The 26939-nt window shown below is 52.0% G+C and overlaps 11 protein-coding genes across 11 annotated transcripts; 6 read left to right on the plus strand and 5 right to left on the minus strand.

The window, feature by feature from the left end:
- Window positions 1-287: 287 nt before the first annotated feature.
- CC1G_10942 (hypothetical protein) lies at window positions 288-1940 on the plus strand. Its single transcript, XM_001836109.2, has 5 exons — window positions 288-506; window positions 569-727; window positions 803-1085; window positions 1141-1538; window positions 1605-1940. Exons 1-5 carry the CDS (start codon window positions 360-362, stop codon window positions 1743-1745), a joined length of 1128 nt encoding a protein of 375 aa, XP_001836161.2. The 5' UTR covers window positions 288-359; the 3' UTR covers window positions 1746-1940.
- An 841-nt stretch (window positions 1941-2781) lies between these two features.
- Window positions 2782-4980, minus strand: CC1G_10943 (mitochondrial protein; the record flags this gene model as incomplete). The annotated part of the gene is made up of 3 exons (XM_001836110.1): window positions 2782-3514; window positions 3568-4841; window positions 4906-4980. 3 exons carry the CDS (start codon window positions 4978-4980, stop codon window positions 2782-2784), a joined length of 2082 nt encoding a protein of 693 aa, XP_001836162.1.
- Window positions 4981-5880: 900 nt separating this feature from the next.
- On the plus strand, window positions 5881-7788 carry CC1G_10944 (hypothetical protein; the record flags this gene model as incomplete). The annotated part of the gene is made up of 5 exons (XM_001836111.1): window positions 5881-6249; window positions 6382-6716; window positions 6793-6991; window positions 7054-7071; window positions 7135-7788. 5 exons carry the CDS (start codon window positions 5881-5883, stop codon window positions 7786-7788), a joined length of 1575 nt encoding a protein of 524 aa, XP_001836163.1.
- A 1271-nt stretch (window positions 7789-9059) lies between these two features.
- On the plus strand, window positions 9060-10704 carry CC1G_10945 (hypothetical protein; the record flags this gene model as incomplete). The annotated part of the gene is made up of 6 exons (XM_001836112.2): window positions 9060-9398; window positions 9456-9775; window positions 9833-10022; window positions 10082-10435; window positions 10500-10571; window positions 10630-10704. The coding sequence occupies exons 1-6, from the start codon at window positions 9087-9089 to the stop codon at window positions 10702-10704; spliced, it is 1323 nt and encodes a 440-aa protein (XP_001836164.2). The 5' UTR covers window positions 9060-9086.
- Window positions 10705-11269: 565 nt separating this feature from the next.
- CC1G_10946 (hypothetical protein) lies at window positions 11270-11941 on the minus strand. Its single transcript, XM_001836113.2, has 4 exons — window positions 11804-11941; window positions 11678-11739; window positions 11467-11621; window positions 11270-11393 (listed from the first exon to the last, which is right to left on the minus strand). Exons 1-3 carry the CDS (start codon window positions 11870-11872, stop codon window positions 11507-11509), a joined length of 246 nt encoding a protein of 81 aa, XP_001836165.1. The 5' UTR covers window positions 11873-11941; the 3' UTR covers window positions 11270-11393; window positions 11467-11506.
- A 572-nt stretch (window positions 11942-12513) lies between these two features.
- Window positions 12514-14669, plus strand: CC1G_10947 (hypothetical protein; the record flags this gene model as incomplete). Its single annotated transcript, XM_001836114.2, has 12 exons — window positions 12514-12670; window positions 12742-12806; window positions 12859-12919; window positions 12978-13006; window positions 13077-13222; window positions 13446-13509; window positions 13561-13596; window positions 13664-13780; window positions 13840-13915; window positions 13966-14038; window positions 14090-14555; window positions 14607-14669. 12 exons carry the CDS (start codon window positions 12514-12516, stop codon window positions 14667-14669), a joined length of 1353 nt encoding a protein of 450 aa, XP_001836166.2.
- A 270-nt stretch (window positions 14670-14939) lies between these two features.
- On the plus strand, window positions 14940-15557 carry CC1G_10948 (hypothetical protein; the record flags this gene model as incomplete). The annotated part of the gene is made up of 3 exons (XM_001836115.1): window positions 14940-15164; window positions 15221-15289; window positions 15345-15557. 3 exons carry the CDS (start codon window positions 14940-14942, stop codon window positions 15555-15557), a joined length of 507 nt encoding a protein of 168 aa, XP_001836167.1.
- Window positions 15558-15760: 203 nt separating this feature from the next.
- CC1G_10949 (hypothetical protein) lies at window positions 15761-16904 on the minus strand (the record flags this gene model as incomplete). The annotated part of the gene is made up of 2 exons (XM_001836116.1): window positions 15761-16388; window positions 16441-16904. The coding sequence occupies 2 exons, from the start codon at window positions 16902-16904 to the stop codon at window positions 15761-15763; spliced, it is 1092 nt and encodes a 363-aa protein (XP_001836168.1).
- Window positions 16905-17174: 270 nt separating this feature from the next.
- CC1G_10950 (hypothetical protein) lies at window positions 17175-19211 on the minus strand (the record flags this gene model as incomplete). The annotated part of the gene is made up of 2 exons (XM_001836117.2): window positions 17898-19211; window positions 17175-17847 (listed from the first exon to the last, which is right to left on the minus strand). The coding sequence occupies exons 1-2, from the start codon at window positions 19139-19141 to the stop codon at window positions 17175-17177; spliced, it is 1917 nt and encodes a 638-aa protein (XP_001836169.1). The 5' UTR covers window positions 19142-19211.
- A 1920-nt stretch (window positions 19212-21131) lies between these two features.
- Window positions 21132-23867, plus strand: CC1G_10951 (hypothetical protein; the record flags this gene model as incomplete). Its single annotated transcript, XM_001836118.2, has 6 exons — window positions 21132-21149; window positions 21208-21237; window positions 21308-21380; window positions 21448-22560; window positions 22612-22902; window positions 22954-23867. 6 exons carry the CDS (start codon window positions 21132-21134, stop codon window positions 23625-23627), a joined length of 2199 nt encoding a protein of 732 aa, XP_001836170.1. The 3' UTR covers window positions 23628-23867.
- Window positions 23868-24382: 515 nt separating this feature from the next.
- CC1G_10952 (hypothetical protein) lies at window positions 24383-26455 on the minus strand (the record flags this gene model as incomplete). Its single annotated transcript, XM_001836119.2, has 6 exons — window positions 24383-24614; window positions 24672-24997; window positions 25056-25724; window positions 25780-25887; window positions 25933-26044; window positions 26106-26455. The coding sequence occupies 6 exons, from the start codon at window positions 26453-26455 to the stop codon at window positions 24383-24385; spliced, it is 1797 nt and encodes a 598-aa protein (XP_001836171.2).
- Between the last annotated feature and the right edge of the window lie 484 nt (window positions 26456-26939).

A 26939-nucleotide genomic window follows, 5' to 3' on the forward strand; every position in this document is an offset into this window, starting at 1 on the left:
TCATCATATCTTTGCCTTTCTTCCCTGTTGAGCCAGTAATCCGGATAGTGATCACGACCACATCTCTTCCTCCTAGTTTCCTCTTTGCATAGTCACGTTCTAAGTTCTAGAACAGGGTACGTTATGTCCTCGAGGCACCAGGACATCTCATGTCGCCGGAAAGGCCACATTACGATCCGTCACGCACCGATTCAGGAAACACCCCTGTGCCCCCGTTGTTCCCGGGCGTCTACTATTCTTCCTACAAATAAATGGGCGGCGTCCGAATATGATTGCCCTTCATTCCACACGAAAAACATTCCCTCTCACTTCCTTCCCTTTCCTCTACCCTTCACTAACAGAGGCGAATGATGAACAACATGTCGATGGGAGCTCGACCATACCAGCAACAGCCTGGTGTGGGTGTGCACACACCCTCTCCAATGTACCAGCAACAACCACAGCAGCCGCAGCAACAGGCTGATGTCGTCTCTGGCGAACAATACCGCTATGCACTCACTAACTTTGTATGTCCCCCACAGTTCACGAATTAGCTTCCCGGCTGACCACACACCTTTGATCTCTCTAGCGAATTGCTCACGAGAAAGTTGAGCAACAAAGACACCAATTAGAGGAACAGGAGCGTGTCGTCGCTCAGCTTAAATCTCGGATCGCTTTGCTGGAGGGTACGACAGGAGCCACCGTTCGAGGTCCGAACGGGAACACGATCGATGATTTCTCAATTCGAGTACGTTCGTCCACCTCAACCGCCTCGTCTTCACAGCACTTTGACCAACCTGTTACTGACCTATTCACGTCACAGAACACTGCCTCTCAACTCGACAAACTCATCAACCGCTGGGCAGCAGACATCGTCCGCACACCGCCTGCACCCTTGAACCGAATTTGCGCCGCCATCCTCAACGATGTCGTCAACGGCCTCGAAGGCATTGAAGAAGTTGAGGCTACGCCTATGCAACTCCAATCTTACCTCCGGCACGCGCTGTCAGAAACCATCTCTGAAGGTGTCATCAACTGCCTCATCGTCACCAATTCTATGGAGGCGAACGTCCAGCTGACAAGGGTCCACGAACATTTATTTGCTCGTACGTCCTGATCATCATTCTCGCCTTCCTCCGTATGCTAACAATTCATTCATAGGCGATCCAACAGTGGCCTGTGTATGGCGTCGTCAAACTTTCACGGCGGCCGTCGAATCCTGCACACCCGACATGTCAATGTCAATCCTCTACGAGCAAATTCCTTCTGTGATGAAAATCCTGAACGGCAAACTGCCAATATCAGGAGGCGTGTCCATCCTTGATTCGGCCTATGCTTTCTCCCGTATGCTCCACGGCGCAGGGAGCACTGCCAACGACGCCTTCTATCGCGCCTTCGTACCCGAACTGGGCAGCGCACTCTATCCCCGACAAATCGAATTGGTGAAAAGGTGCCTGAAGAGCGAGAGGGGCGAACTGGATCGAGTGGGAGCGACGATCTTCCCAGGTTTGGTCAAGATTTCGAGATCGCCCACCGGTGAGCAAGGAGAAAACAATCATGTATGTCTTTTTCCTTCTATCTCGTCGAACCTCAGCTGATCGACATCCCACCTGTGCTTCTCGCAGACGGTGGTCAGAAGAGCGCAAGTCATCTGCGAATGTGCGATGGGCGGGTCGTCTGTTCCATCACAAACCCCTGCCATTCCACCTCCATCTTTCGAAGGAGGGATGATGGATCCAATGGCCATGATGGGTGGCCCAATGTAATCTTCTCTCTTCTCTCTCTTCCTCCAGGTTCATTCACACCCACCTACGTGCACATCTAATCCTGTTTTTCGTCTTTTTTTGTCGCTCTGTTTTACTTGGGCTCTTGGTTGCCTTGATTTATTTCCTTCGCTCTTCAAACACGACTGTACATCTACTTTTTCCAATCGCAATCCTAATAGAACACGAGCAGCAGCAGCATGGTAGCGTCTACATGAAATGGGGATGTGTAATCGCACAAAAAAGGAGGAGGGCAATAATAACTGGTCCTGATATATAGAGTATATGATTGGAACTAGGAGAATGTAAGATCCCATGAGTGTACCATTAGACCTAAACGACATTGCGTCACTCCGAGCGCAGCATACTCGTAACCGTCGAGACCGTACCGCCTGGAACTCAAAGCCAGCGTAATCTTAACTACGGCAGTCAGAGGTTCCGTTGCCACCATGGGTTGCATTGGAGCCCAGTAAAAATAGAGGTGAGATCGGACTTCGGACAAAGAGTGGGGGGTCCTAAAAGGAGCAGCACGCTGGACATTACCACGGACGTTACTACGACTGAGCGTGAATACAGTTAACGAGGTCCCAGCGACCCATGGGACACGATACGGCTGCAGTAGTGGAGGGGAAGCTGGCACGGAGATAACTTCTAGTGCCAGTGTGCCGTCGACGTCAGTATGAGGTGCTTGACCATTAGCGTGTGAGTTTTAACACTTGGTGAAGCCATTGTGTGAAGCGCCTAGATCTGAAAGAAATGGCCGGGGTCAGGAGAGGATACCCTTGGATCAAACTTCCCTGGGTTCAAATCAAGCCACGGCCCCGTTCCCCAAGGGCGACGCTGGACTCTCGATATAGAACGCACGCGTTGCAGATGGAGCCGGGCGCTTAAGTGGGCGCTTACCAATTAGCGAAAGCTCCGGATTCTCTTCAGTCATCGCAACTGCATCCTTCACGCTCTATATTATTCTCGGTCTATAGCAAAAATCAGGAAAAATCGACAGTAAAGAGTGTAAGAAGCGTCACAGTCAAGTGTCCACCTATGCCACAAGCAACGACGAAAGCGTAGCCTCAGTCTGGATAACACCAAGTGCCTGCTTCACTTCTAACCTCCTCCTTGCAGCATCCAGCCAGTCCTTAACCAGCGCCTTCGCAGGACCTCTAAGCTGGTTGAGCTCTCGAGCAGCACTATCCAAGTCCTTCTCAACGAGGTAGTACTCGGCCCGCGACAGCACGCTCAAAACATCGTCACCAGGAACCAATCCCTGCTTCCTGAACCTGATCCCTGACAGAACCTTGCTAGCAAGGTACGACAATACACCAGCGTTCTCGTCAGGAACCAACGCAACCTCGGCCACCTTGGGTGCCACAGAAGTGGTGAACCAAGATGACAGATCGGCGAAGGGTTCAACACCAATATCCGGGACGTCGGAGGATTCAAGGGTCGAGAGGGCAGCTTGGATAACAGGGTCTTCACGCGCGGCAGTAACGTGTCGAAGGACCCTCAGTTGTTCACGGAAGGGTTGGCGTTTGGGGCTCTCGAGGGCGGCGCTGCTCAGGGAACGTACGGCGGACCAGAGGGCGTGCACACGGATGTTTTCGTCGAGGTAGGCGGTGTTGTCGAGGGCGATGCGTTCGAGGCGCTTGAGGTCGGCAGCGAGGTCGTCGAGTTTGGCGAGGCGGCCTCCACGTTCTTGCTCTACGCGAACCTTGATCTCGCGGATCCAGCGGCGTTGGAGTTCGATACCCTGAGCAATGACTTCCTCCTTTAGCCTACAACCAAATCGTTAATCCAGGGAATTTGCGACTTTCAATTTTAGGCTCACCGTTCATTGATGAGCTCAGTTTGAGTCTTAAGCTCATGGTCAAGCTTGGCCCGATAAGCAGCAATGAACTTGGCCCGCTCCTCTTCGAAGAACTTGCGGAAGCCCTCCTCCTGGCTGTCGAGTTTATCCTGCGCCTCCATCTCCAACTCCAACAACTTCAAGGTATGCTCCCGAGTCTGCTCATCCAACTTGGCCTCCAACGCCGTTCGCTCCTCCTCCTTGGCCTTTTCAATTCGCTCAACGAGGGCGGAGAGGTCCTGTTTGGCGTTCTCGAGGACACCAGTAGCTTGCTCAGCAGCTGCGGGGTTGGCCTTGAGGAAAGAAGCGAGGTTGTCGATGGTGCCAGCAAGGTGGGTGATGATGGGCTCCTGGACGTTGAGGGATTCGACGACAGGGGCGACGAGAGGGAGCTCAACCTCAGGCAGAGGCTTCTCCTCCTCCTTGGTTGCCTGTGGAGCAGGTTCCTTGGGAGCCTCAGCCTCAACCTTTTTGGGTGGTGAAGGCTTGACGTATCCCGGGGGTGGTTCGAAACCAATAGGCAAGGGCGCAACATAGACGTTCTTGTCGGAAAGACCGGGTTGAGCTTCAGGAGAGGATTCCGAGGGGACGGGGGTATCGGAGAAAGGCTCGGTAGCCTTTTCGACGACAGCAGGCTTGCCGGAGAGGGCGTCTTCAGCTTTGCGAACGAGTTCAGAAACGTCATCAGAGATTTTCTCCGGGACGGATTTGGCCTCTTCCTCCTTCTTCTCCTCAACCTTGGGCTCAACGACTACAGGCTTGGGCTGCTCTTTGGACCTGAGTTCGGTGTGAGTAACAGCCTCAACCTTGCTGACAACCTTGTCGACTTCGGACTTGGCCTGGTCGACAACAGGATCGACTTTAGCCCTGGTAGACTGGATAGCCTTCAACGTTGACAATTTAGCCTCCTCGATCTTCTTTTCAGTTGCAGCCTTGGCGGATTCAACTGCCTCGCGAGCACCAGGAGTACTGTTAATGAGGTCGGTGGTGAGTCGCTGGATGGTGACAACGCCATTCTTCGCCGCGTCAATGACATCCTCGACGGTCAAGGTGTCCCAGTTGTGTGCCTCGGCATACTCGAGCATGGGCTGTCCGAGGGGGACATTGTCGGAGAAGAAGTCGTAGTATTGCTGGTTGTTGAAGGCGGCAAAGGTGCTCCCGATGTAGAAAGTTCCCGTTGCTGCGGTTGTTACCCAGAACAACCGTTTGACGACGCTCTTCTTTTTGGGTGCTTGGACGGCGTCGGTAGCGAGTCGCTGGTGAATGAATGAAGTTGGGTCAGCAACTGTGTGTTCACTGTGTCGGACGATGGGGACGTACTCTGGACACGACCTTGAGGGCCGGCCGCGACGACGAGGAGGCTACACGACCTGTGACGGGAAGTGCCCGGTACATGCGTCCAGTGTGGTTTGTCGGTGAGTGCGTTGGCGTTGACGCTGCCTGTTTTTTGGCACCCCGAAATTGTCCGCGAGCGCGTCTGCGTTCGTGGGAATATTCCAATAATCACCTTGATCTCCTGCTCTCCTCTCTTTTCCTACCAAGGTTTATTCCAAGTTTATTCTGCACGACGCGACCTGCCAACAATTTTGTTCGGTCAACCTGTCTCCCTTTTGCATCAGCTCGAGACCCCTTTGCTTGGGCTGTGAGCCTTGTCAAAACATGCCTGGGCCTGAAGGAACCATCGAATTGCAATACGTTCATGGCAGCTGCCTTGATGACTTTTCAGGACGTCACCAATGACCCGGCCTTCCTCCATAATCCCCGCACCCAAACCTATATCTTCTCAAAACACCTCATGTTCACCACTTCTTTCTCTTTCCAGCCCAAAGCCCTGCACAGCCTTAGCCATTCGCGTCTCGAGTGCATTCAACCAACTACCAACTAAGGATTCGCTCATTGACTCCGGATCTGATTTCCTGCGTACCCCCATCCGACGTCTGTTCCTGGCATTACTTCTTGATTATACTTACCCTATAGGCACTCCTTGGACGTTTCGCTGCGGCATCCATTGCTCGTGGGCCCGTGGTATACAGTCCATCCATCTGCATATCACTCCACGGGTCTGGTCTAGTCCTCCGCTTTGCCTTCATGCACATTGCATGCATGCCCCGGTCTCCGTTGTAGACGCTTCTCTCCCTCATCCAATACACCTGTCAGCTTTGATCATTCAAGCTTCGGCATCGCGCCTTGACTGTCTGGGGACTACTTAATTCGATGGTTGTCGGTATAAGCACATCATAAATACCCCGTTTACGACCTTTTGAATCCACAGCCTATCCTTCCCCTGCGTCCACAATGCTCGCGCAAAACCATCCAACGCTACCTCCGTCGCTTGTTCCTCGCCCTCCATCATATTCAGACCTCGTTAGCAGATTCAAAGACATCGTCATATACTTACCCGGACACGAACACTCTGCACTACCCTCCTCTTCCTCCACACCTGCATCCTCACCGCCCCAATCCACACAATTCGAAGAGTTTACCTCGGCCCTCACGAAGAAAAAGAATACAATCCCAAGCACCATTTCGGAACTCACCCTCATCGCCGACCAATCACTTAACAGCACAACCCCGACTTATCTCGAGGGCACTCCTCTCACAGGACGAGTCTCTCTCTCCTTGTCCCCTTCCAAGCGCAGGTCCATCCGCGACGTCACTTTAACCGTGAGTCACCTGTTCTCCCGCGATCAATTCCCTTCACTGGGCCCTTATCTTCATCATCCTCTATCCGGAGCACTGCGGACTCCCTTTGTATTACATGGAACCCGCACTGATATCTATATCTTTTATCTATAGGTCAGAGGGTCCATTCTATCACTCGAGCACCCGGGTGACCCTCTGCACTTCCTTACCATCCAAAGAAAGTTATGGACAGCCGGCAATGGCACCCCGAATAGCACTCCGGACACCTCTCTCTCCGCCGACAACGCACCCGCCGCCACCCCTTCCGCACACAGCCCAACCGTTTGGCCTTTCAGCATCGATCTACCGCGGGAAGTTGTATTCCCCTCCGGCCGACACGTCGACATTTTCAAACTCCCCCATTCCTTCGTGGAAAGACAAGCCAAGGTCAACATTTGCTATGAGGTGTCCCTGCGTGTACGACGGGGGAGATTCAAGACGGATTACAGGTGAGTACGAGCGCCCGGATGACATCGTCGTCTGCATTCTTTGACCCGAGGAAAGCACCGATCTGACACGCCCTAGGTTGAAACTACCCTTCAACTACATCCCTTCCCGTCGTCCACCGCCTCCTTCCCTCCCTCGTCAACTCGCCTACCTCCACAGAACTCCGATTCCCACTCCTGAGGAGGATATCGATGGATGGCATACAGCCCCCACGTTCAACGTCAGAGGACAGCTAGCGATTGGCCGCCAAAGAAGCAACGTTGCTGTTTCGTGTCAAGTGAGCATCCATCATTCTTTTGAAGGCTTTCGACTCACCAACGGATTTTCTCCATTCCGTAGCTCTCATTACCCAAACCAGTAAGTTACCACTGGCTCTCTCCTTGCGCACCGTCATCGTTCACGCATCCCTCGGCTATACAGCTAGTCTACACCCGTGGAACACCGCTGCACCTCAGCCTCCTCCTCGAATCACCCTGCGCCCATGCTCTCGACGTCCTCTCAGACCCACGATCCATCGTCTGCCGTCTCCGACGTACCATCCGATACCGGCCGTCGCAGCGCCACCAAAGCCCGATTCGAGGTACGAACTTTGTCGACAGCCACGCCTCTCTCTGTCTGCGAGACTTGAATTGGAATTCATGGAAACAGAAAGGAAAGGACCAGATTGAGGATTCAGAATCGGCGGTTTGGTGGCCATGTCACTCCCAGTCGGATTGCGACTACGAGCCCGAACCCGATGATCATCACCAACAGCCGCGGCAAGGAACGGTGCAAAAGAGGAGGATAGCAGGCGAGCTTCACCTTCGGAAAGACCTCAAACCAACAACCGCGATCGGGGATTTCAGCATCGAGTATTCACTAGTCCTCTTCCCGTTCGACAACACGTCCTTCATTCCCAACCCCACAGTTTCCACTGGCACCCTCCTGCACAAGGAAGCTCTAATATCCATCCCTATCGAGATCGCCACCCTGGACGCTCCAGGTCCACAGCCGAGGATGTACGCCCCTCCATGTTACGATTCGACAGATACGCATTATGTTAGTTGGGATTATAATTATTCTTCTGTAGCCTAGCTAGCTTCACTGCATGATGCTGCCGCTGTGATTAGATCTTAGGGGTTTATCTCACTCAACACACTTCCTGTACCTCTATCGAAGCCCCTATTATTCCGTGGCACGATCGCCACACTTCATCTCGTACTCGTATCAACGACATGACATTCGGTGTCGAGTACTCCAAGCGACCAGAGGTTGAAAGACAAATAAGAGGCAAATCACAACCAGTCGCGATTCCGAGTCTTTTGTAATCCATCCTTGACACTTGACTAGATGTGACGATATCGCAGCACCTCAAGTCCATTCCATCTGTATCTTGGAATATCAACCTACATTCCGTCTAGTAGCCTCGTGCGCGAAGCACCGAGGAGAATAATACGATTTCCCTGGCAACGCATACTCGATGTTCACAAAAGAGTCCACCTCGAGGCAAAGATGGACCAAGATTCCATGGGCTGACGTCGACTGACGAGGTCCTTACTCGGTCCACTCCAACCCTCCATGCCCCTGCTCCCTCTTCTCTGACGGCAAAATCCTCGACCTCCTGCCAATTGTACACCTCCACCCAAACGGGTTTCGGCGGGTGAAGATCGCTCCCAAAGAACTCGACATGCGTGGCGTGGAAGCAAAAAATGTCCATCCTCGTGAGGCCTCGCGCACTTTGACTATTGTTAACTCCGTGAGACCGAGCCACCCATACAATAAATACTTACGCAACATTTTGCTGTTAACGCCAAAGGACACTGGAGAGAAGCTGTATGCATCCGAAGCAATTGCGTATTTTTGGATTTGAACATTGGAACATTCGAGGAGAGGTGTACTACTTATTGTGAAGAGGAGCTGCGAGGAGCGATAATGTGCGTGACCAGGATTCTCCGACGCACATGTCATCGACATCCACTGGCTCAACCCAAGTAAAGCATTTTCAAACACCCTCCCAAACTCTACCCGCTTCACATCGCAGTTCCCTGAACCTTCTGATCTCACCCCATCCCAAATCTAAGCACTCCCTTGTCCCTCCAAACGAATGCAGCTTCGCCAAATTGCCAAATATATCGATGCGTTTGTGGACGGGCGCTTCCGAGAAGAAAGGCGGCGGTTTAAAAGGGCCGAAGAGGGGGACAATAACCATATTTGATCTAGTTCCGCTGATCCAAAAATCAGTTCTCGTCACAGAGATTCCACAATAGGCCTTTCACTTGTTGTTGTTCTATCCTTGGCAACAGCATGTAACTGGTATATAGTATCCAAAATGGCGCCGTCACCATTCACTATTCCCTCTCCCTCATCATTATCGCTATTCCCCACCTCCACTAATGGACGTGTTGGCCCCTCCCCCCTGCTACCGCCGCTACTCTAGAGGTCAGGCACCTCACACCACCGACCTCCTCCCCGCCTACTCCCGCCGCCACCGTGACAACCGCGAAGCCTCTTCAAGCCGCCGCGAACCCACAGAGCACACCTTTGAGCTCACAGACAGCAAATCCAAACCCTGGTGCACACTCAAACTATACAGCAGCGCTAAATCCTCCAAATCTCTACCGACCTTCTTTGAGAAGGAGAAGATCACCGGAAAGTTGGACTTGGTCGCGGAGAGAGGGGATAGTATACAGGCTGTGACCGCTACTGTGCGTTCGATTTTGTTTTTCCTTGGAAATTTGATACTCATTTATGTTCGCTTATAGGTCACCGGGAGCATCATCTCGGGCGCAAGCTCCTCAGAATCTTTCGTCTTCCTCAACCAGACTCTCCCGATTTGGTCCAAGTGTCTCGACATACCACGCGTACCGTCTCCCTCTGAAGGAGCCTCAAGTTCCAAACTCATCGGACGCTGCGAATGGCCCCTCTCCATTCCCCTTCCACGCACCGTTGACATCCCGACCGCAAGCGGCGATGTACGCACCTACCGACTCCCTGAAACCTTCCTCGAGCGGTACACGTCCGTGAGCATCCAATACAACCTCACGATCGTCATCTCGAGGGGCAAGCTTCGCTCTGATAACGTGTACGTCCTTTTCATCATTCGCAGCTGGATTCAAGGTAACTAATCTCACCGCTTCAGAATCAAAACTGCCTTTGGCTACGTTCCGAGCACACGACCGGAGCCTCCATCTCTGCTCCGCCAACTCGCCTATCAAGAGAACCTGCCCCTCCCAGACCCAGCTACCGACCCGGAAGGCTGGAAGACACTCCGACCAGTCTCTGTGCGAGGGTTCATGTTCAAGACACGTCCAGTGGAAGCTCGGTGTACAGTATGTTTCCTCTCCTCCCGCGCCCCGTCTATAGCCTTACTCACCTTCTCCCTCCCCAGCTCTCGATATCCCGCCCACTCTGCTACACCCGCGGCTCCGTCCTCCCCTGCTTCCTCACCCTCGAAGGCCGCGAACCCTCCATCCTCGACGTCCTCGCCTTCCCCAACGCCCCCACCCTCAAACTCCGCCGCCGCGTCCGCTTCTTCAACCGCAACGCTAGCAGCGCCGCCTCCTCCGGCAAACTCAAAGAAGTAGCCTGGAACGAGAGCGTCGACGACGTCGGGACTGCAGTGTGGTGGCAGCCACCTAATGCACGCGGGGACGAGTCGGAGTATGTCAGGCATTTGGAGGGTGAGATCAAGTTGACGAAGGACTTGAGGCCTTCTTCGGAGATTGCACACTTCAGTGTCTCTGTACGTTTCTCTGCTCTCTTCCTTTCTTAGTTCTTTGGTGAACTAACCAACCATTCTAAAATAGTACTCTGTCGTCCTTCTCCCATTCAAAGCCGCAAACTACACCTCCGACTCGACACCTCTTCTCTCCGAGCCAGTGGAGATAGCGACAATGCATGCAAAGGGACCCCGGCCCAATGCTTACGCCCCGCCAGCGTATGACGGCTCAACATCACGACCACCAGCTACTGGCCAGGTCGACGAGCCCCATGGATTTTTCTGCCCCATGATCTAGAGCTAAGCGCTCGTCACGAAGCCTATCCGTTACGACTCCTCATGACCGTCAACGCCACTACTCCTACCATGGTACCTACGATGCACTTCCGCAACAACTTCTCGCTTTGTTCCATCGCTGCATCTTCAACCTTTGTTCACTTCTCGCTTTCACGCTATCGTTTTTGTTATCGGCCACCATATACCCCACCTCTTTCACCAGATTTCTTCAATTCCTGTCTGGACACAGGAATTATACATGACCACATATACCCCCTCACTCAAATACAAAAACCATCCAACAGGAACATGATCATCATTGTGTAGCATTAGAACTTACCCACATCCACTCATTTCGTTTACATTCCTTTATATAGGGTTACACTAGTTTATCATCTCAACTACTACTGTACATACCGTGCCGTTCTTTCACAGCTACTGCACTCCTTTGTTGCAAATTAATTATATCGGCTCTGTGCTACGCGCTCTATGGTGGTGTGCCTGGTGAGATAACCGTGACGTTACACGGGATGAAGACCTGGACCCAGAGAAGGGGAAGCGATGATCGTTCCAGCAGAACGCTTGAGGCGAATATTATACACATGACATTTGGCTTTACTTAATGCTTGACTAATGATACAAATTCAAAGGTCACTTGAGGTGCTCAGAAGGGAACGATGATAAAGACACGCGACGAACAAAAGGCCTGACCCACCACGATGTCCGAAAAAGACGTCAGTACTCATTCTCACCATGAAACCCAAATAAATCCAACCTACCTCCATTGCCATCGATGACCTGGGATAAAAAATCGCCACATTACTTGCCGGTCGACTTGTAAGTCTGACCGCTGGGCGAGGTATACTGGGAGTATCCAGTTCCGCTGTTGTAGTAGGTGGAACCGTTGGTGTTCTGGTAGTAGTAGCTTCCATCGCTACGAACAAAGGCAGTCAGACCTCCCGGTCGAGGTGGAAGATGGCGATAACTCACGTATTGGAGTAGTGGTATCCTCGACCACCGTCATCGCCTTGACGAGAGCAGTAGTGGTTGCCCTACATACATGGGTAAAACAAAACGCGTCAATCGACGAGGTCCAAGAAGAGCCTCAAAACGCACCTGGGAGTTGGTACCGCTACCAGTGTAGCTGTATCCCTTGCCAGAGGAAGAAGAACCTTTGTTCGTCATCTTGATTCGCTAACTGGGAGAGAAAGGGGTTTGAAAATGCGGGGATCGTCTCGCTGGGGTGGATCGAGGGGAAAGAAGCGATGGCAGCCTCAAAGGAGAGACATCTGCCTTATATCCGACCTGGAAGGTGTTGGGGGTTATTTGTCCATTGGGCGACTGAACACATGAAGCTGGCTGGTTCCAGCCTGAGCCCAAGAGCACGGTGTGTCCGACGCGGCGCGTCACGTCGTTCACGCTATTGGCTCGCGCCCGGGAGGACGCGAATTATCTCCGTGTCAGGGTCGTCGAGTCATTTAGAACCTCAAAGGTTTCTTTCTTTGTCCTTCCATATCGTGCAAAGAATACAATTCTTCCGATAAACTGCTGCGAATGAATCTCTCTCACACTCTCTCGAGACCACAAAGTGACAGAAATAAAGTGAAACCACGAGTCCCACAAGCCCCTATCCGTTCTAAATTAAGAGCCTTACGTAAGGGATCCGCGCTAATTTACATCCACGGTCACGCAAACCCGAGCTTCAGTTCCAATTCAAGCAATTTCAATTGAAAGGCTTTTCCAAGTCAACAGAAACCACATCCTTAGCTTACCTTTTCACCTTATTTTTCTTTCCTAACGACTTCAGCACTTACGACACCTCAAACATGGCCGACGACATGCCGGATAGTTTGCTACAAATGATCCAGTCAATGGGGGGTATGGACGTGAGGAACACTGTAGTTCCCTACGGAGGACGCCCAAAGTACGTTAAATTGGCACCTGGAGATACCGGGAAGTATCTCCCTCCAATCTTCTTTGAAGGTGCGTTTTTCTTCTTCTTCTTCTACTTCAAACAACCTAACACCCACGATCACTTCTATGGCTTTGGACAGACCCCCGAAAGCACAAGCCTGAACCAGGCCCATTGGGCGAGATACATACTTGGGGGCTGTATCCTGTAAGCTACTAGTTTTGGCTTTCAAGGTTCGAGGGAACTCATTCTGGAGTAGTACGAGTACGAGGGAATAGACGATGACGGTGATGACCGTCCAGAAGACAACTTTCCATGCTGTACGTTCCCAACGCTCAACCCTTCAGTTCCATTCAAAATTTGACCCCACCCACGCAGTTGACGGAACCGCGGCCATGATGCGTACAGTGAACACCCAACTTCTTGTCGCAAGGATACTTTTCAACTAACGCTTATCCAATTTTAAATTTTACGTAGATGTCAACCCAGCACCTCTACTTTGGCAAACCAGGCCCTGAACAACAATGGGTTAAAGTCCTCGTTGAAAGGAAAAAGGAACAACTCAAAGATCTCGATTTGAGCGGGTTGGACAAACAGGACGTGGTTATTAAAATTGAAATGAGGTTCGTTCGCGGGCTTTCGATTCCATATGCAGTGGTTCTTACGCGCCTCACAGAGGCATTGCAGACAAGAACGGCGAAACTCGAATCTGGAGACGTTTTCGAGTTTCAGCCGGAATCAAATTGAGTAACCTCCAGGACAAGGCGATTGCGCCTATCATGGGATGGTGAGTTCCCTTTGTATTCTACGCGTACTCGACGTCTAAACGTCATTGGCCTCACATAGGGTACGAAACCTCCATTGCTATCATTTCACCGACTACAGAGACGGGTCACTCTTTGGACCTGAGGTATCTACGTCTTTTCTATCTTTAACCCATTCGAACTAAACCGGATTGCAGAAATCAGATTCCATTGACATGGTGCACATCGCGCAGGTACGCAGCATGACCTTCTTCGCGTTTCCTGTGGCTATGGTTTACAAGCCAACTAATTCGTCCATAGGTGGGGTACAAGTACCTCCCTGACTCCAAATATATGCTGGCCCACCTGTTCGCGAAAGAAGGTGATAAGATTGGTTACCTCTACGACTTTGGCGACAAGTGGTTCCACGTGTTAACGGTGCGTTCTTCGAGATCCTACGTCCAGACACCATTAAGGGACGTCATCCTTGAATACAGATCGAAAGAATCTTGCCACTCACAGACTCGCACGGGTCAATTGAAATTCTGGACGGAAAGGGTGCTTGTCCAGGAGGTAAGCGCCCAAGGCCCCTCGTTCCCATCTCATTCTCAATGTCGCTTCAGAGAACATGCAAGGAACCTACCGCTACGACGATTTCCTAAAGGACTATTACTATAAGGACAACGCTACGGAAAAGTAGGTCTCTTCACCCCTTTAGTACCCACGCAATTTAGCACCCCCTTCCAGGTTGAAGAAGAAACGCGAAATCCTCAAATCTCCCAACTACACCGGGTTCGCGGGTAAAGCCAGCACCCCTCCCTCCCTCTTCGACCCCGCCCACTTCGACATTGAAGCTGCCCGAGCCCGGCTCGCCGAAGCGCTCTCCTCAACCAATTCTGTCCGTAGCGGCTCGAAGAAATTCAACATGCCATTCCCGTTTGGGGTGCCGCTTTCTGCGGACAAGCCTCTCGATCCCTCGAGGCCTGGCCCTTCTTCGGGTTTATACAGGAATCTAGGGAAGAATGCCCACAAGACGCAAGTGGTGAAAACATTTGAGCCGGGGTATGCTGGGTACTGGGAGGAACTAGAATCTAATGTAAAGGATAAGAGGAGGGAGACGCTTTGTGCGCACTGCGGGAAGCCTGGGGATGAGGCGCTGAAGCAGTGCGGAGGGTGCAGGCAGGTCCTGTATTGTTCGCCTGAGCATCAGAAGGTGAGCTGTTTATCATCATTGGAACTGAACAATTCCCTAAGCTTGCAACAGTTTCATTGGAGAGCCATGCACAAGAACCAGTGCAGCCGACGGTATTTGAAGAAAGACGACTGAAACCTAAGGGCTCTTAATTTTTGGAATTCTTACAGATGTACATAGAGACTGGATGTACATAACGCAGCACCCATCTACCTACCGTATTGGCCTTTTGCCACCTTGAGCGGGTACCCAGAGATTAGATTCGTGACCAATCTTATCTTATCAGTCTCAACCCAACAAGTCAACAACCATTCATCTCTGCCTTTGACCACAACCACCACCAGCACCATCTTCATCCTTTCCAGTCCTCTCCCTCCCACATCATCGTCCACATAAACGTATAGAATGTCTCGACTAGACAACCTCACAAAAACCGAAACCGACGTATCCCGTCCCTCTGCACTCCCAACCGCCAACCTCCGCGTCAACCGCACCATCTCCCAACAACCTCTCATCGACCAAAGCTCAGCTGAATACCTAGAAAATGTTGAAGAAGAATGGAACAAAAAGGTCGACGTAGAAGTGGAGACGTTGGTCAATGGGATGGTGGATTTGGTTAATCTGGCTTCGGTGAGTAGACTCGCGTGTCTTGGTGAAACTGATCGTTTGAATGACACGTCGTGTAGATTGGGGAGAAAGACAAATTTACGGTTGCTCAGGAAGCATTTGCAGCGCAATCTAGAGCAGAATCTATGGTAGGATGAACCTGGTCCACCTTTCCCACCTTCAGAACCTCATATAGACGCACAGGTCCGAGCAGCCAACTCCCTTCTCTCAATCGTACATTCTATGAAGCTCTTACTTCTGCTCTCCGACGAATCTCAGACCGCTCATCGGAGGGACGCGGAAGAGAAGGAAATTCGAGAAGCCAACGAAGAAACCAAACGGAAGGTCGCCGCCCTGCTCGACGAGCTGCTACGAAAGCCTTCAGGGTCGTCTGCAAGCGGCGGAAGCTCTTCTTAAACGACTCGGAGACATTCCCGCCACAGATCTTGTCTTCCCCAGCTGCCGAACCACTTGGCTACGATTGTCCGACTACAGACGTATACATGGTCGTCGAATCTCGCAATACACACAAGCGCCCCAAGGCAATATCCAACGTACACACAGAATGGGCCAACGCCTCATCGCTTCGTCACGTACATCCTCCCAACCCGGTCTGTATCTCATTGCCGAAGCATATCCCTAATCGCCGCCTCCTCCAGCTTCCTTGCCCTCAGCCGATTCGCCTTCAACCTCACCAAGCCCGACTGAAGACTTTTCATGTGGACAGCAGGTTCAATCATGGACCCCATCAAATCAGGGGCAGAAACCCTCGTCCTGATATCATCCGCCTCATGGCGCAGCGACTCTAGATGGTGCAATGCAGCGATAATACGAACATACGCCCCCTTCCGATACGCCTTCAGCTGTTCCAGCAACTTCAAATTTCGCGAGAAGCTTCGCAATTGTGCACCGTTGCCACCGAGTTTGGTCCACAAGAGTTCGAGGGTCTCTTCTTTATCCATGTCGATGGAGCTGTATTCTCGTTGGACGTGTTCGTGTACGGCCTGCAGCGTTTCTTCGAGTCGTCTCAACTCGTTTTCACGAGCTGTGGCCTCTACAAGAAGCCCCGCCAATTGGACAGAGAAGGCGTCCATAGCCGCACTAAAGGTCTCCTTTATAATCGCGTCGACGTCCTTTCTTGGGGGAGACCAAGGCATCATCGCGTTGATCCTTTCAAGGAGCGGCGCCTGCTCTAGCGCTTGCGCCTTTGCGACAGAATGCAGAGCGTGCTCGTTGACAGACACAATGCTATGGTTCCGTCAGTTAAATAATTTGTGCACCACAGTAGGACTCGACGTACACGTCCAATGCACCGTTGAATTTGGTCGACAGTCGGTTTAACCCTCTCCCCGAAGTGGCAGCATCATCGATCAAGTCTCTCAAAAGCTCCGCCAAGCTGTCTTTGGCCTTCAATTCGCTCGCCTTGACGAGGGCGATCAGATCCCTGACCGCATATTCTGTCTTCTTCACGTCGAGCGAAAGCGATCCGCCCGTCCCTCTCACGGGTTCGTTCAACATCTCCTCGAACGTTCTAGTCTCCAGGCCCACCAGTGAGTGATAGTCGGCCCATTGGACTTTGGGTGGCTGCTCAGCTTGAGCAGCTGTAATCCATGCGCAAGCGATGGACGTGCTTAACCCGGGAATGTTGCAGAGTGGTTCAAGTGCAGATCCAGAGCCTCCATGGAGCCTAGTCAGGGTGAGGGCGACTATTGAGAGAAGGACAACGAGGATGGTGGGATGTCGCATCAACTTTAGGATGGCCATGGTTAGGTCCCCGATAAAGTGGTGTAAAGGGGGATTGGCCAGGCATTTAAAGCCTGAGGCCACGTGTGACTGCGGTCCAACGAACTCACAGCCTCGGCATCGGCGATGTATAGAATTTGAATGGAGAATGTCAATGGAGAAAGATGCAAGGGTTTTGACCTCCCCCGCAAGTGAGTTCTTTGATGAGCACTTGAAATCGTCCAATCTTTTGCAATACAGGGAAAAGGTTCCAAAACGCTATCATACATACATACAGGGCAGGTCAGCACCTCATCGCTTTGCTGAATCGATCTTCTCAACGCGGTCATTGTTCCAATCCAATCCGAACACCCTCCTAGCCGCCTCTTCTTCCAACTTCTTCGCCCTCACTCGACTCTCCTTCAACCTCTCCAAACCCATCTGGATACTCTTCATATGAACCTCAGGCTCAACCATCGTCCCCATCAGATCAGGTGCAGCAACCCTTTCCCTAATGTCATCCGCCTCCTGGTTCATGGCCTGCAAATGGTGCAATGCAGCTGAAATATGCGCGTACGCCTGCTTCCTGTACGTCGTCAACTCTTTCAGCAACTTCAAGTGCCGTTCAAAACTTCGCATCTGTTTGCGATGGCCACCGAGTTTGGTCCAGAGAAGCGCGAGTAGTTCTTCCTTGTCGGTGGCGATGGTGGTGTTTTCGCGTTGGACGAGCTCATGTAGTGCGTCAAGCTTTTCTTCGAGTTTCTTCAACTCGTTATAGCGGGCTTCGGTCTCTAGGAGAAGGCGCTCCATATGGGTAGAGAGGACATCCATAGCCTGGCTAAATGTCTCTTTCACCACTAGATTGACGTCCTTTTTTGGAGGGGACCATGGCATCAACGCGTTCAGCTTTTCAGGGAGGGATCTTGGCTCTAACTCTCGGGCCCTTTCCACCGAGCGCAATGCGTAATCGTTAACGGCCATGATGCTAACGCTCTGTTAGTTGGATTCTACACAACACAGACAAACGTGACGTACTTGTCTAATGCGCCGTTGAATTTGGCCGACAACCGACTCAGCCCCTTTACCGCAACGGCCGCGTCGTCAACAAACTCCCCTAAGATCTCAGCCAAACTATCTTTGGCCTTCAAGTCGCTCGCCTTGACGAGGGTGATGAGGTCCTTGACCGCGACTTCTGTCTTCTTCAGGTTGAGCGAAAGCGAGCCACCCAACCCGCCGATGGATTCATCGAGGAGCTGGTCGAAGGTTTTCGCTTCCAGGCTCACGAGCGAGGGATAATCAGCCCATTGCACATTTGGTGGTTGCAGTTTCCCCGTTGGCACCTGGTTTCCTACATTTTTTGGAGGCGTGTAGGTAATCCATTTGCAAGCAGTCATCATGTTCACCCCAGGGATATAGCAGAAGGGCTCAAACGCAGACCTGAAGACTCCATACACGCTGGTCAGCGTGAAGGCGAGTATCCAGAGAAAGAGGATGGCGATAAGAGGGTACCGCATCATCTTAAGCGCTGGTTTGAGGATGCTCAGGGCGTAGAAGAATGTCGCTTGGAGCGTGGAGAGCGCATGCCCCGGAAGGGCACCCCATGGGATAGGCGGCTCGCGCCTCTCAAGGATAGCACGAGCGGGGTACGACGGCTGCTGGAGCTCGTGATGGTCGACCTTCGACTCCCGAGAGATAGAGGAGAAGCGCGATGAATGTGCGACAGGCGCTGGCGGAGTACGGTACCCCGCTGGAGTGGCCCTGCTTGACCTGATACCGCCATATCCACGCGGACTGCGGGGCACAGCGCGAGTTTTCGATGCGGAAGACGAATTCTGCGGCTTCCTATGCCTGATCTTGCCACTGCTTGCCACCGCCCCGCTCGAGGTCGTGGTCGGTTTCACAATGTCGTCTTCCCACTCCCACTCTTCTTCTCCTTCTTCTCTCCTTTCATCGTATTCATCGTGGTCGTTGAAGTCGTCGTGGTCATATTCCTGTGTTTCAGAAGCCGAACCGGCTGTAAATGCATCACCATAGCCATAGTCAACGAATGAGCCGTAGTCGGTGGAAGATTGCCAATTACTGTCTGATGCTCGGGACGTGACCAACCGGTCCCGTTGTGAAGAGTAAGGCTTTTCCCTACCACTTCCTCCGCCAAGGCCATTCAACGTCGCCGCAGCACTGGGGTACCCTGCCCTAGGGGTTGCAGACCTGGTGTTTCGAGCTTGCCTTGAAGGCGTACCCCGACTTGGATCGTAGTGGCGGCTGTCCGCCTCAGTCATGATAGTCGACAAGTGGTGAGGTCAAGGTGTAGAGAAGGGCCGGTCACGACAGCGATAGTTCAAGTTCAAGAAACGCGGATGACTTTGCCAACGAACCAGCCTGAGGGCACGCCTTCTCCACGCCCCCATCTATTTTTAGCTCTTGATGATGTAATCAGGTCACACAATGGCTTAGGCGCCCAAAAGCTCAAGACCATCTGGAGACTGAAGGCCGCGTGCTTTCAACGTGGTGATCTAATGACTCGGATCCCAGGAGTCAGAGTAGTACCTTCTTCTCAGAAGGTGGACCCTGCATACTTTCTGATAGAGCCTGTCTTCGCTCTGTCACTTTCAAGATCACCCGCCCCCACAGTTCATTTCATCCCGTATTGATCGTCACAACGGTTTGCAGTTAAACCAAGGTGAGCCGCCCGCTTTCTGTGTCGGGCACTGTTCGTTAGGAAGTGTGCAATGAATGGAATAGAAGATTAGGAGGAGCCCAGGTAATTATAGTGGAGACGTAAAGCTGTCCGCACCCCCTCTCAGCCTCGAGCATTGAGCTTCCATTCCACAATGGACCTGCGGAAAGTTCATTTATATCCGACTTCTTCCATCTTCCGCCCTTAAGACGTTGCCCATCGCCCAATATAATTCATTCCGCGCGTCTATTTCAGGCAACTTGAAGGCGACCGTGACCGCAAGCGCGTGTCGACACGGAGCCTTGGTTCATGCAACAATTGCAACAAAAGTACATGAACGCGTTGTGAACGAGGGCAAACATTCATATTTCAAAAGAATTATCGTCGTCATCAGCAGGAACATCGAGGCGAGGACTACCCTGTCGGGACGGCACACAATTGTCTCTGCAATATCGCGAGAAACCGAACGCGAGGCGTTTGCTATCGATTGTCTTTGTGCACAGGAGCGGGAGGGACACGTTATCCCCAAGTGCAGATCGACAAAACCAGTGTCCCTGTTGTCATACCTTGTCATAGGTCTAATCCATATCTTTCAACAGAATTACAGGTCGCAACACACAAAAGACAAAAGAGGTCGTTCGACTGCGTGGTCGTTACGTTTTATCACTAGCTGACGGTCTTCGGTATTACTAGCAATCCTATTCCCTGATCTTCAAGCCAAGTAAGCACCTGTTCGATAGAGAATCAAAGTAGAACTTGTAAAACATATGGTCGAGGTACCCTCAGTCATCATTAGAACCTCGGGCTGACAGTTATCTCCCCAGTTCCTCCGGGCTTTGCGTGGGGAGCAGCCGACTCATAGAGAAGAGCGGAAGTTGTGGCGCTGGTGCGACCGTGCGATATGAGAGAGGATGAAAAGACAATAGAACAATGAGTCGGCCAAAGTGCGTAAGTTTGAGGAGAGAGATGAACGGTGGTAGATCCGAAAATCCGCTCCTTTGACGACGCACAGCTGCTCATCACAAAGACCATTAGGCAGTGTCCCTCTTCGTCACAAGTCGTCAAGCCCAGGGCGGAGAAGATGACGTCCCAAGCGCTGCTGGGCGCTCTCACCCAGAGCGGACGGCTTTCAAACCGGTTCGACAGAAAACAATAAGAGATGATCACATGAATCCCGAAATAGGTGATTGATCCGGGCGGGCCAGTTCGGCGGTGGCTGTAGCGATTGACGGAATGGGATGAGAGTCGGTTACAGGGACAAAAGAACAATAAGACCTGTCTTCCAAAATGGCTGCACCAATTTCCCCTGCCCAAACTTACGACTCCCCACTATTTTCCGCACCCCTCGTCCACGTCGTCGCAGAGAACGTTCTGTAAGTCCCTTTTTCCAACTTTTTCTGACCCTCTCGAACGATTCTGACGGTGTATACGGTTAGGGGGACCAGGTGCTTCTCTTCAGAAGACCCTTTTGCTTGGGAAAACATACCCCAAGTACGGAACAACCAGTCGTCCACACAGGACCCACAGAGGATTGACGATATATCCCTCTAGAAGTCTCTTCCTGCATAGCTATCAAGACTCTCTAGCTAGCCATGGCCACCCATGATCTTGTGAGCAGTTTCGTCCTGTATTCGCAGCGTAGCGTCGTCCTGATAAGCCTTTTACTAGACCGCGGCTCCAAAGCCGATGACCAGCGATGTAAGCGTCGCCTTCCTATATGCGCTTCAGGATCGTCTGTGTACACCCACTAACCGCCTCGTTGCAATAGCATTTTGAAAGGACAATCTTCCGCCGTGCACCCAAGCGGTTTGAGATCGAGTTCTTACCGCCTAGCAAGACCTGTGAGTTGATCCGTCCTCTGAACACCCTCGCCCAAAATCCTCATGGTCTCGCTACCTTTGCTTGCAGCGACCTCTTATCAACACGGGATGCGCATTACCCCCATCTTCAGATCCGACCGCTCCTCAGCTTCCTCCTCCCGGGGATCCGAATCCTGCATAGACCGCCAGTACGAGATCTGGCGGCGCTGGGAGGACTGTCTATGGCTTCAAGATACCTTGGAGGTGGAATACACTCGCGCAGCTCGAGAGAAGAAGATGCGACTCGCCCAGGGCAAGGGCGTGAAGATGTTCAACGGGATGTACAAGCAAGACATGGCTTCATCTTGGGAGTCTCTTCCCCCTGGTCCAGCGCCCGAAACAGTCCAGCTTGACGTCCACAAGTACCTCCCTTATCTCACTAAGAAGGGTACCTTCTTCCGACCCAAACCGGCGTTGGTGGAGAAGCGACAGATGGAGCTTCAGACGCTCATCGAGACGCTGATGGGCGAGGGTATGCCGGCGCTCATTAAGGAGATCAGAGCCAGCCGCATTGTCACGGACTTCTTCGCATTCTGGAGGCGCGACCTCGAACAAGAAGAAAAGCGTGCCAAGAAAAATCCCGCCTACCGAAGCTCCATCACTAGCAGTGTCTTCTCAGTTTACTTCGCATCCTCCTCGCCCACTTCTATCTCCCCATCCTCAGCCTCGACTCGCACTGGCACATCACCTAGCAGGCGCTCTCCTTCCAGACGATCCGATGCAATGTCAGATGCCTCTTCTACCCTTTTCAGTTTCAGAACCCGTCGATCCAGCACCGACACATTGGAAGCGCCACCGTCACCTGTCTCTCAAATGCCCCGCGCCCGCACCGACTCCTCCGGCTCTTCATCTTCAGAAGAAGTGCCCTCGGATAGTTCGTACACCGCTAATTCATCCGCTCCCCGAATCATGGCTGAAGAGCGCACAGTCAACTTTAACCATAATCCAGCCCAGGGTGCCTCAGACTATTCCCCCATCGAACCGATCCCGGAGGAACAGGAGATCTACCTTAAGGCGCCAGTCCTGGATGGTCATAGACCCGTTCAGCTTCGCAGAAGACACCGGTCCACCGAAGACCGCAAGTCGAATCGCAACTGGTCTGTATATGCGTCCCCTGTCGCAAACAACTTTGGGGACGAGCCAGACAGCCCTTGTACTCGTGGTGAGTTATCCGCGTTTGTATTTCCATGGTTCGTCGCTGAGCTCTTTCCAGACGACAGCACCATTGGCAGGAATTCATGGCAAAGTTCTTCTTCGGCCGCCTCTGCCGATACTTATCTGGAAGGCCTCCCCTTCACCTTGCCTCAACTTTCGTTGGAAGACCGCCAATCCTTGGCCAGCGTTTCAACCTGGATGACAACTGATTCAGCGAACGCGGTCATCCCAAGGGAGCCGGCTTCTCCTGCTGACAGCTCCTTTAATCAGAACAGGACGTCAATCCCGATCTCACTCTCCGACTTTGAGATCGTGGCAGACTCGCCTGATGAGAGATTTTCCACCTTGGGTGCGTTCATATAGTCTTCCTCTACGTCAACCTAACTAACCTGCCCCACAGACGCGTTCCCTCGCCCTCTCTCATACGACCCTGAGATGGATACTATTCCCGAGCGCCCTGATACTCCAAAGGCTCATGACAGCATGATCGAGTCAGTTCGGTCGAACAACCATTCTCCAAGGCCCACGACTGCTCGCAAGGACGGTCGCCAACTCCCACCCATCATCACCAACCGAATGGGTCCCCAACCTTCCACCGACCTGGAGGTGTTCCCCACCATGCCCCCCTCTCCCACGCTCTCAGCCTACTCCAGCACATACACGATCTCCACGATCTCCTCTGACACCTCTTCGACGCCCACTGTCTCCTCTGCCTCAACGATTACTACCTTGTCCACACCTGCTACCACCCCCTCCACCGGTCTCGCCGACTCTCCCTCCCAACAAACCCAAAAAGACAGCAAAGTCGGAAACATCTCCATCAAAGCCTTGCATAACGGCTCTATCATCATGCTCAGAGTCCAGCGCGACATGTCTTTCTCAGACGTTCGACAAAGACTCTACAACAAGTTTGTCGGCCAGGAGGGTGTGCCGCTCGCCCAGGACTTTTTGGTCAACTACAAACCGGATGGGTCGAGCCAGGATTATCCCATTTCGTCAGAGGACGATTGGAGGGATATCGCTGAGGTTTTCGATGGCGGAAAGCTTAGCCTCCGGATCGTCAACCCGTCGTAGTGGTTGACTTACTGCCGTTATCGGTTCTGTGAACCACCCATCAACCCGTTCCTTACTACGCTCCTTGTCCCGTTTTCCTTCTTCCTCTCCACCTCCCTATCCTCAATCGACCTATCCACTCTTTTGCGATATCTCATTTTTCACTTCCCCTCCTCTGGCATCATGCACATCTCTTCCTCTCAATCATCCTTCAAACACTCACCCCCCACCCTGTCTTATTCTGATTTATTGACTGACCTTTTCGACATTCGAATGTGCCCCTTTGCGACCCAAGAACCCCCCAACTCTTCGCTTTTAAACCGCGATCGTAGTTATGGCTCATTGCGCAATTTTGAACTGCACTTTACTGCTTCGTTTTCTCCCCCAAGATAATTGACTGCGATAGCGTCCCAATTTACCCCAATTTTGCTCAATTTATTCCTCTGATTTATTCTCGGTATCTAGTACGGATTTTTCTGTTTCATCTTTCTCCTTTCTCTCCCTCTCTCCTCTCTTTCGGTTATGCTTACGGTTACGAACTCTCTAGACGACTTTGAACGAAGATGAGAATACGCTCCCATTACACAGAATCTCCTCCTTGTTGTATGTATGTATAAAAGATGTTGTTGTACGAATGTTGCTGTAGCTTTAGTCGCGGAAGACTGTAATGGGTCTTGCATCCCTCCTTCAATTGAATGTGCCTTCCCCTTTCCTTAAAACGTCGAACTGGTCTGAACGTTCTCCGAATAGGATTACATGGGTGGTGCAAATATGTTCTACTTGACTGTTGCTGCTGCTCTGGCAGGAGGTGCGCCAGGACGTAAAGGCGACCGCGTCCAGTCTGGCAGCAAAGTCTTCGACCTCGGAGATGTAGTAGACTGAGTATGCGGAGTCATCGAAATATGTCTGTCGCCCATTCCATCCCCATCGTCGTCATCGTCCTCCCCGGCATCCACGCCCTCATCCCACTTTTCCCTAGGTACCTCCGCACCACCCGTTTTCAACGACCTTGTAACGACATTGGTGTCAGTACCTCAGTGTAGAAGGAAAGGAGAAGAAACTTACCCGGCTAGCGAACCCCCAACCCACGATAGCATCGCCGGGGCAAACGCAGGCGCCTTCCCCGCATTTGCTTTCGCTCTTTCAGATTTAGCCGTAGGTGGATTTGGGTTGTTAAGGATCGCAAAGAATGGGGTTAGAGGTCGAAGTGGCGCGTATTTATCATACGGTGGTAACGGAACCCGTCCTTCCTCGCGTCGGTGCGTTGGAGGTGGAGGCGCAAGAGCGCGTAGAATTTCTGCGTGCAGTCGGGGAATGAAGCCGGGTACCATAGCTGTTCCACCCGTGACTAGGATAGAAGCAGCCATTGTTTTACGTAGATCCACGGGAACCTATGAATCAAAAGCATGAGTTTCCAAGCAGAGGATATGAGGTTGAAATCCAGCTCACCTTGAGCAAAACATCCAAGATAACCTCCGCAAGATTACTCTCATCAATATCATCTCCCTCAAACAATACCTCCGCCGCCCGCTCTCGTATCCACCCAGGAATAAGCAACGTCCCAAGCCCCGTTCCAGTCTGCTGCGACACAGGCGGCGTAACCCTCATCTGCAAGTCCGTAGCAGTCGAGTTCTTCTTAAATATCCTCTCCATCGTTTTCAAAGTTCCCTCCGAACGAGCGAGGGACGTAGAAATATCGGAACCGCCCGTGACAACCGAAAACTCTGAATCCACCCCTCCACCTTGCGAAGACGACACGCTCTCCATCCTGGAAAATTCAGATTCAGATCGTGCGCCTTCAGAGGGGTCTTCCATGTCGATGTCAGAGGAAGAGACGTCCACCATCATCGAGTCGTCGTGCATCTGCTCGTCGGTCAGTGGGTCGCCCACGAAACAGCACCGCGTTTTGATTTCTTCGACGACAGCGTCTGAGAGGACTTCTGGTGGGACACGGGTTGCACGGTTGGCTATGGGTACATTGATGGCCGCGCTGAGGGAGGTCGGAGGGGGCAGGTAGGTCGCGAACATGAGGAGCAGGGCTCGGAGGTGGGAGGTGAGGCGAGAACCAGCCAGAGGAGTGGTTTGTATTTGAGGGTATAGAGGTCGAGCGGCAAATATCTGAGAGGAAGGCGGTTATAATCAGGCGAGCATTGGAACGACAGGTTCTGCTTACTGGAAGCGCGACCGATTCGAGGTGACCACAGTCGATGACAAGGCCAGTTATTCTGCCCACCGCCATGAGAGAAAGCAGATGGCTTGGAGCAAAAGAGACAGATGGAACCTGAATAAACCGTTAAGTCCTTCCTCACTCCTCCAAACAACACACCCGTACTTGATTCTCGAACAGAATTTGAGCCATCATGTCCTTGATATACAAAGGCAGCAAGGGCGACTCGATAAGAATGACCTTTCTAGCCTTGGGATCTGTCAAAAGAGAACTTATAAATTCAAATCAACGAAACAGAAACAAGAAAAACATCGCAAGGACATACGACATACTCATGGAAGACCGAACGAATCGTACGCTGCAGCCGAATCTCCAACATCTTGTCTTCTTCCGCTCGTTTCTGCTGGTCGGACGCCCTTTCAAGCTTCCACAGGCTTTCTCCAGACGGTCCAGTCGCGTAAAACACATCCCGAGGCTTTCCTTCACCGCTGAAGCCTACTTTCCAGATACGAGAGCCAGGGTCGATGACGACGCGGTCTTCGACACCGTACAGCGAATGGCGACGCGTTGTGGCATAGTGAGGTGACGACTGTGTTAATGGTGGTGCTGCAAGTCTAGAGGTTGCTGGTGTTATGGGGTTGTAGGCTGATTTGCCGCGGGGTGTTGTCGGATATGCCGACATCGTGGTCGTGGTCGAAGCTCGTCGACGCGAGAATTGACAGGGGTCTACGGTACGCCGGAGTTCCATGGATGGATTTTCCCATCACGCTAGAACTTCCACGCGCGGCGCGCCTACCCTAAAGTATTTTATTCCGAGACAGTATAGTCTCGGGTTCTTTAATGGCAGTCTCCAGAGCCCCGAAATTTCGACGTTGATTTCAATCATGATGTATTGATCTCGGCCGGCACGGTATTCCGGACATTTGATGGGCTTTCATGAGTACACTGCTGGTTCAATCCTCAGTCAATGCAATTCTTTTTACATCAATGAAAAAAAAAAAAAAAATTAAGTACTGTTGAAGTATTGTTATATAATAGGAATATGATTACATGTAAGTGTGAAGGTATTAATATGTATGAGGGGATATTGAGAGGCAAGAGGCATAAAACTATACGAAACTATTACTGCTAATGTGGTCTAGTTATTCTTCCTTTGTACTGTCTCG

Source organism: Coprinopsis cinerea (assembly GCF_000182895.1).
Source record: "Coprinopsis cinerea okayama7#130 chromosome 4 map unlocalized cont3.4, whole genome shotgun sequence".
NCBI classification, from domain to species: domain Eukaryota; kingdom Fungi; phylum Basidiomycota; class Agaricomycetes; order Agaricales; family Psathyrellaceae; genus Coprinopsis; species Coprinopsis cinerea.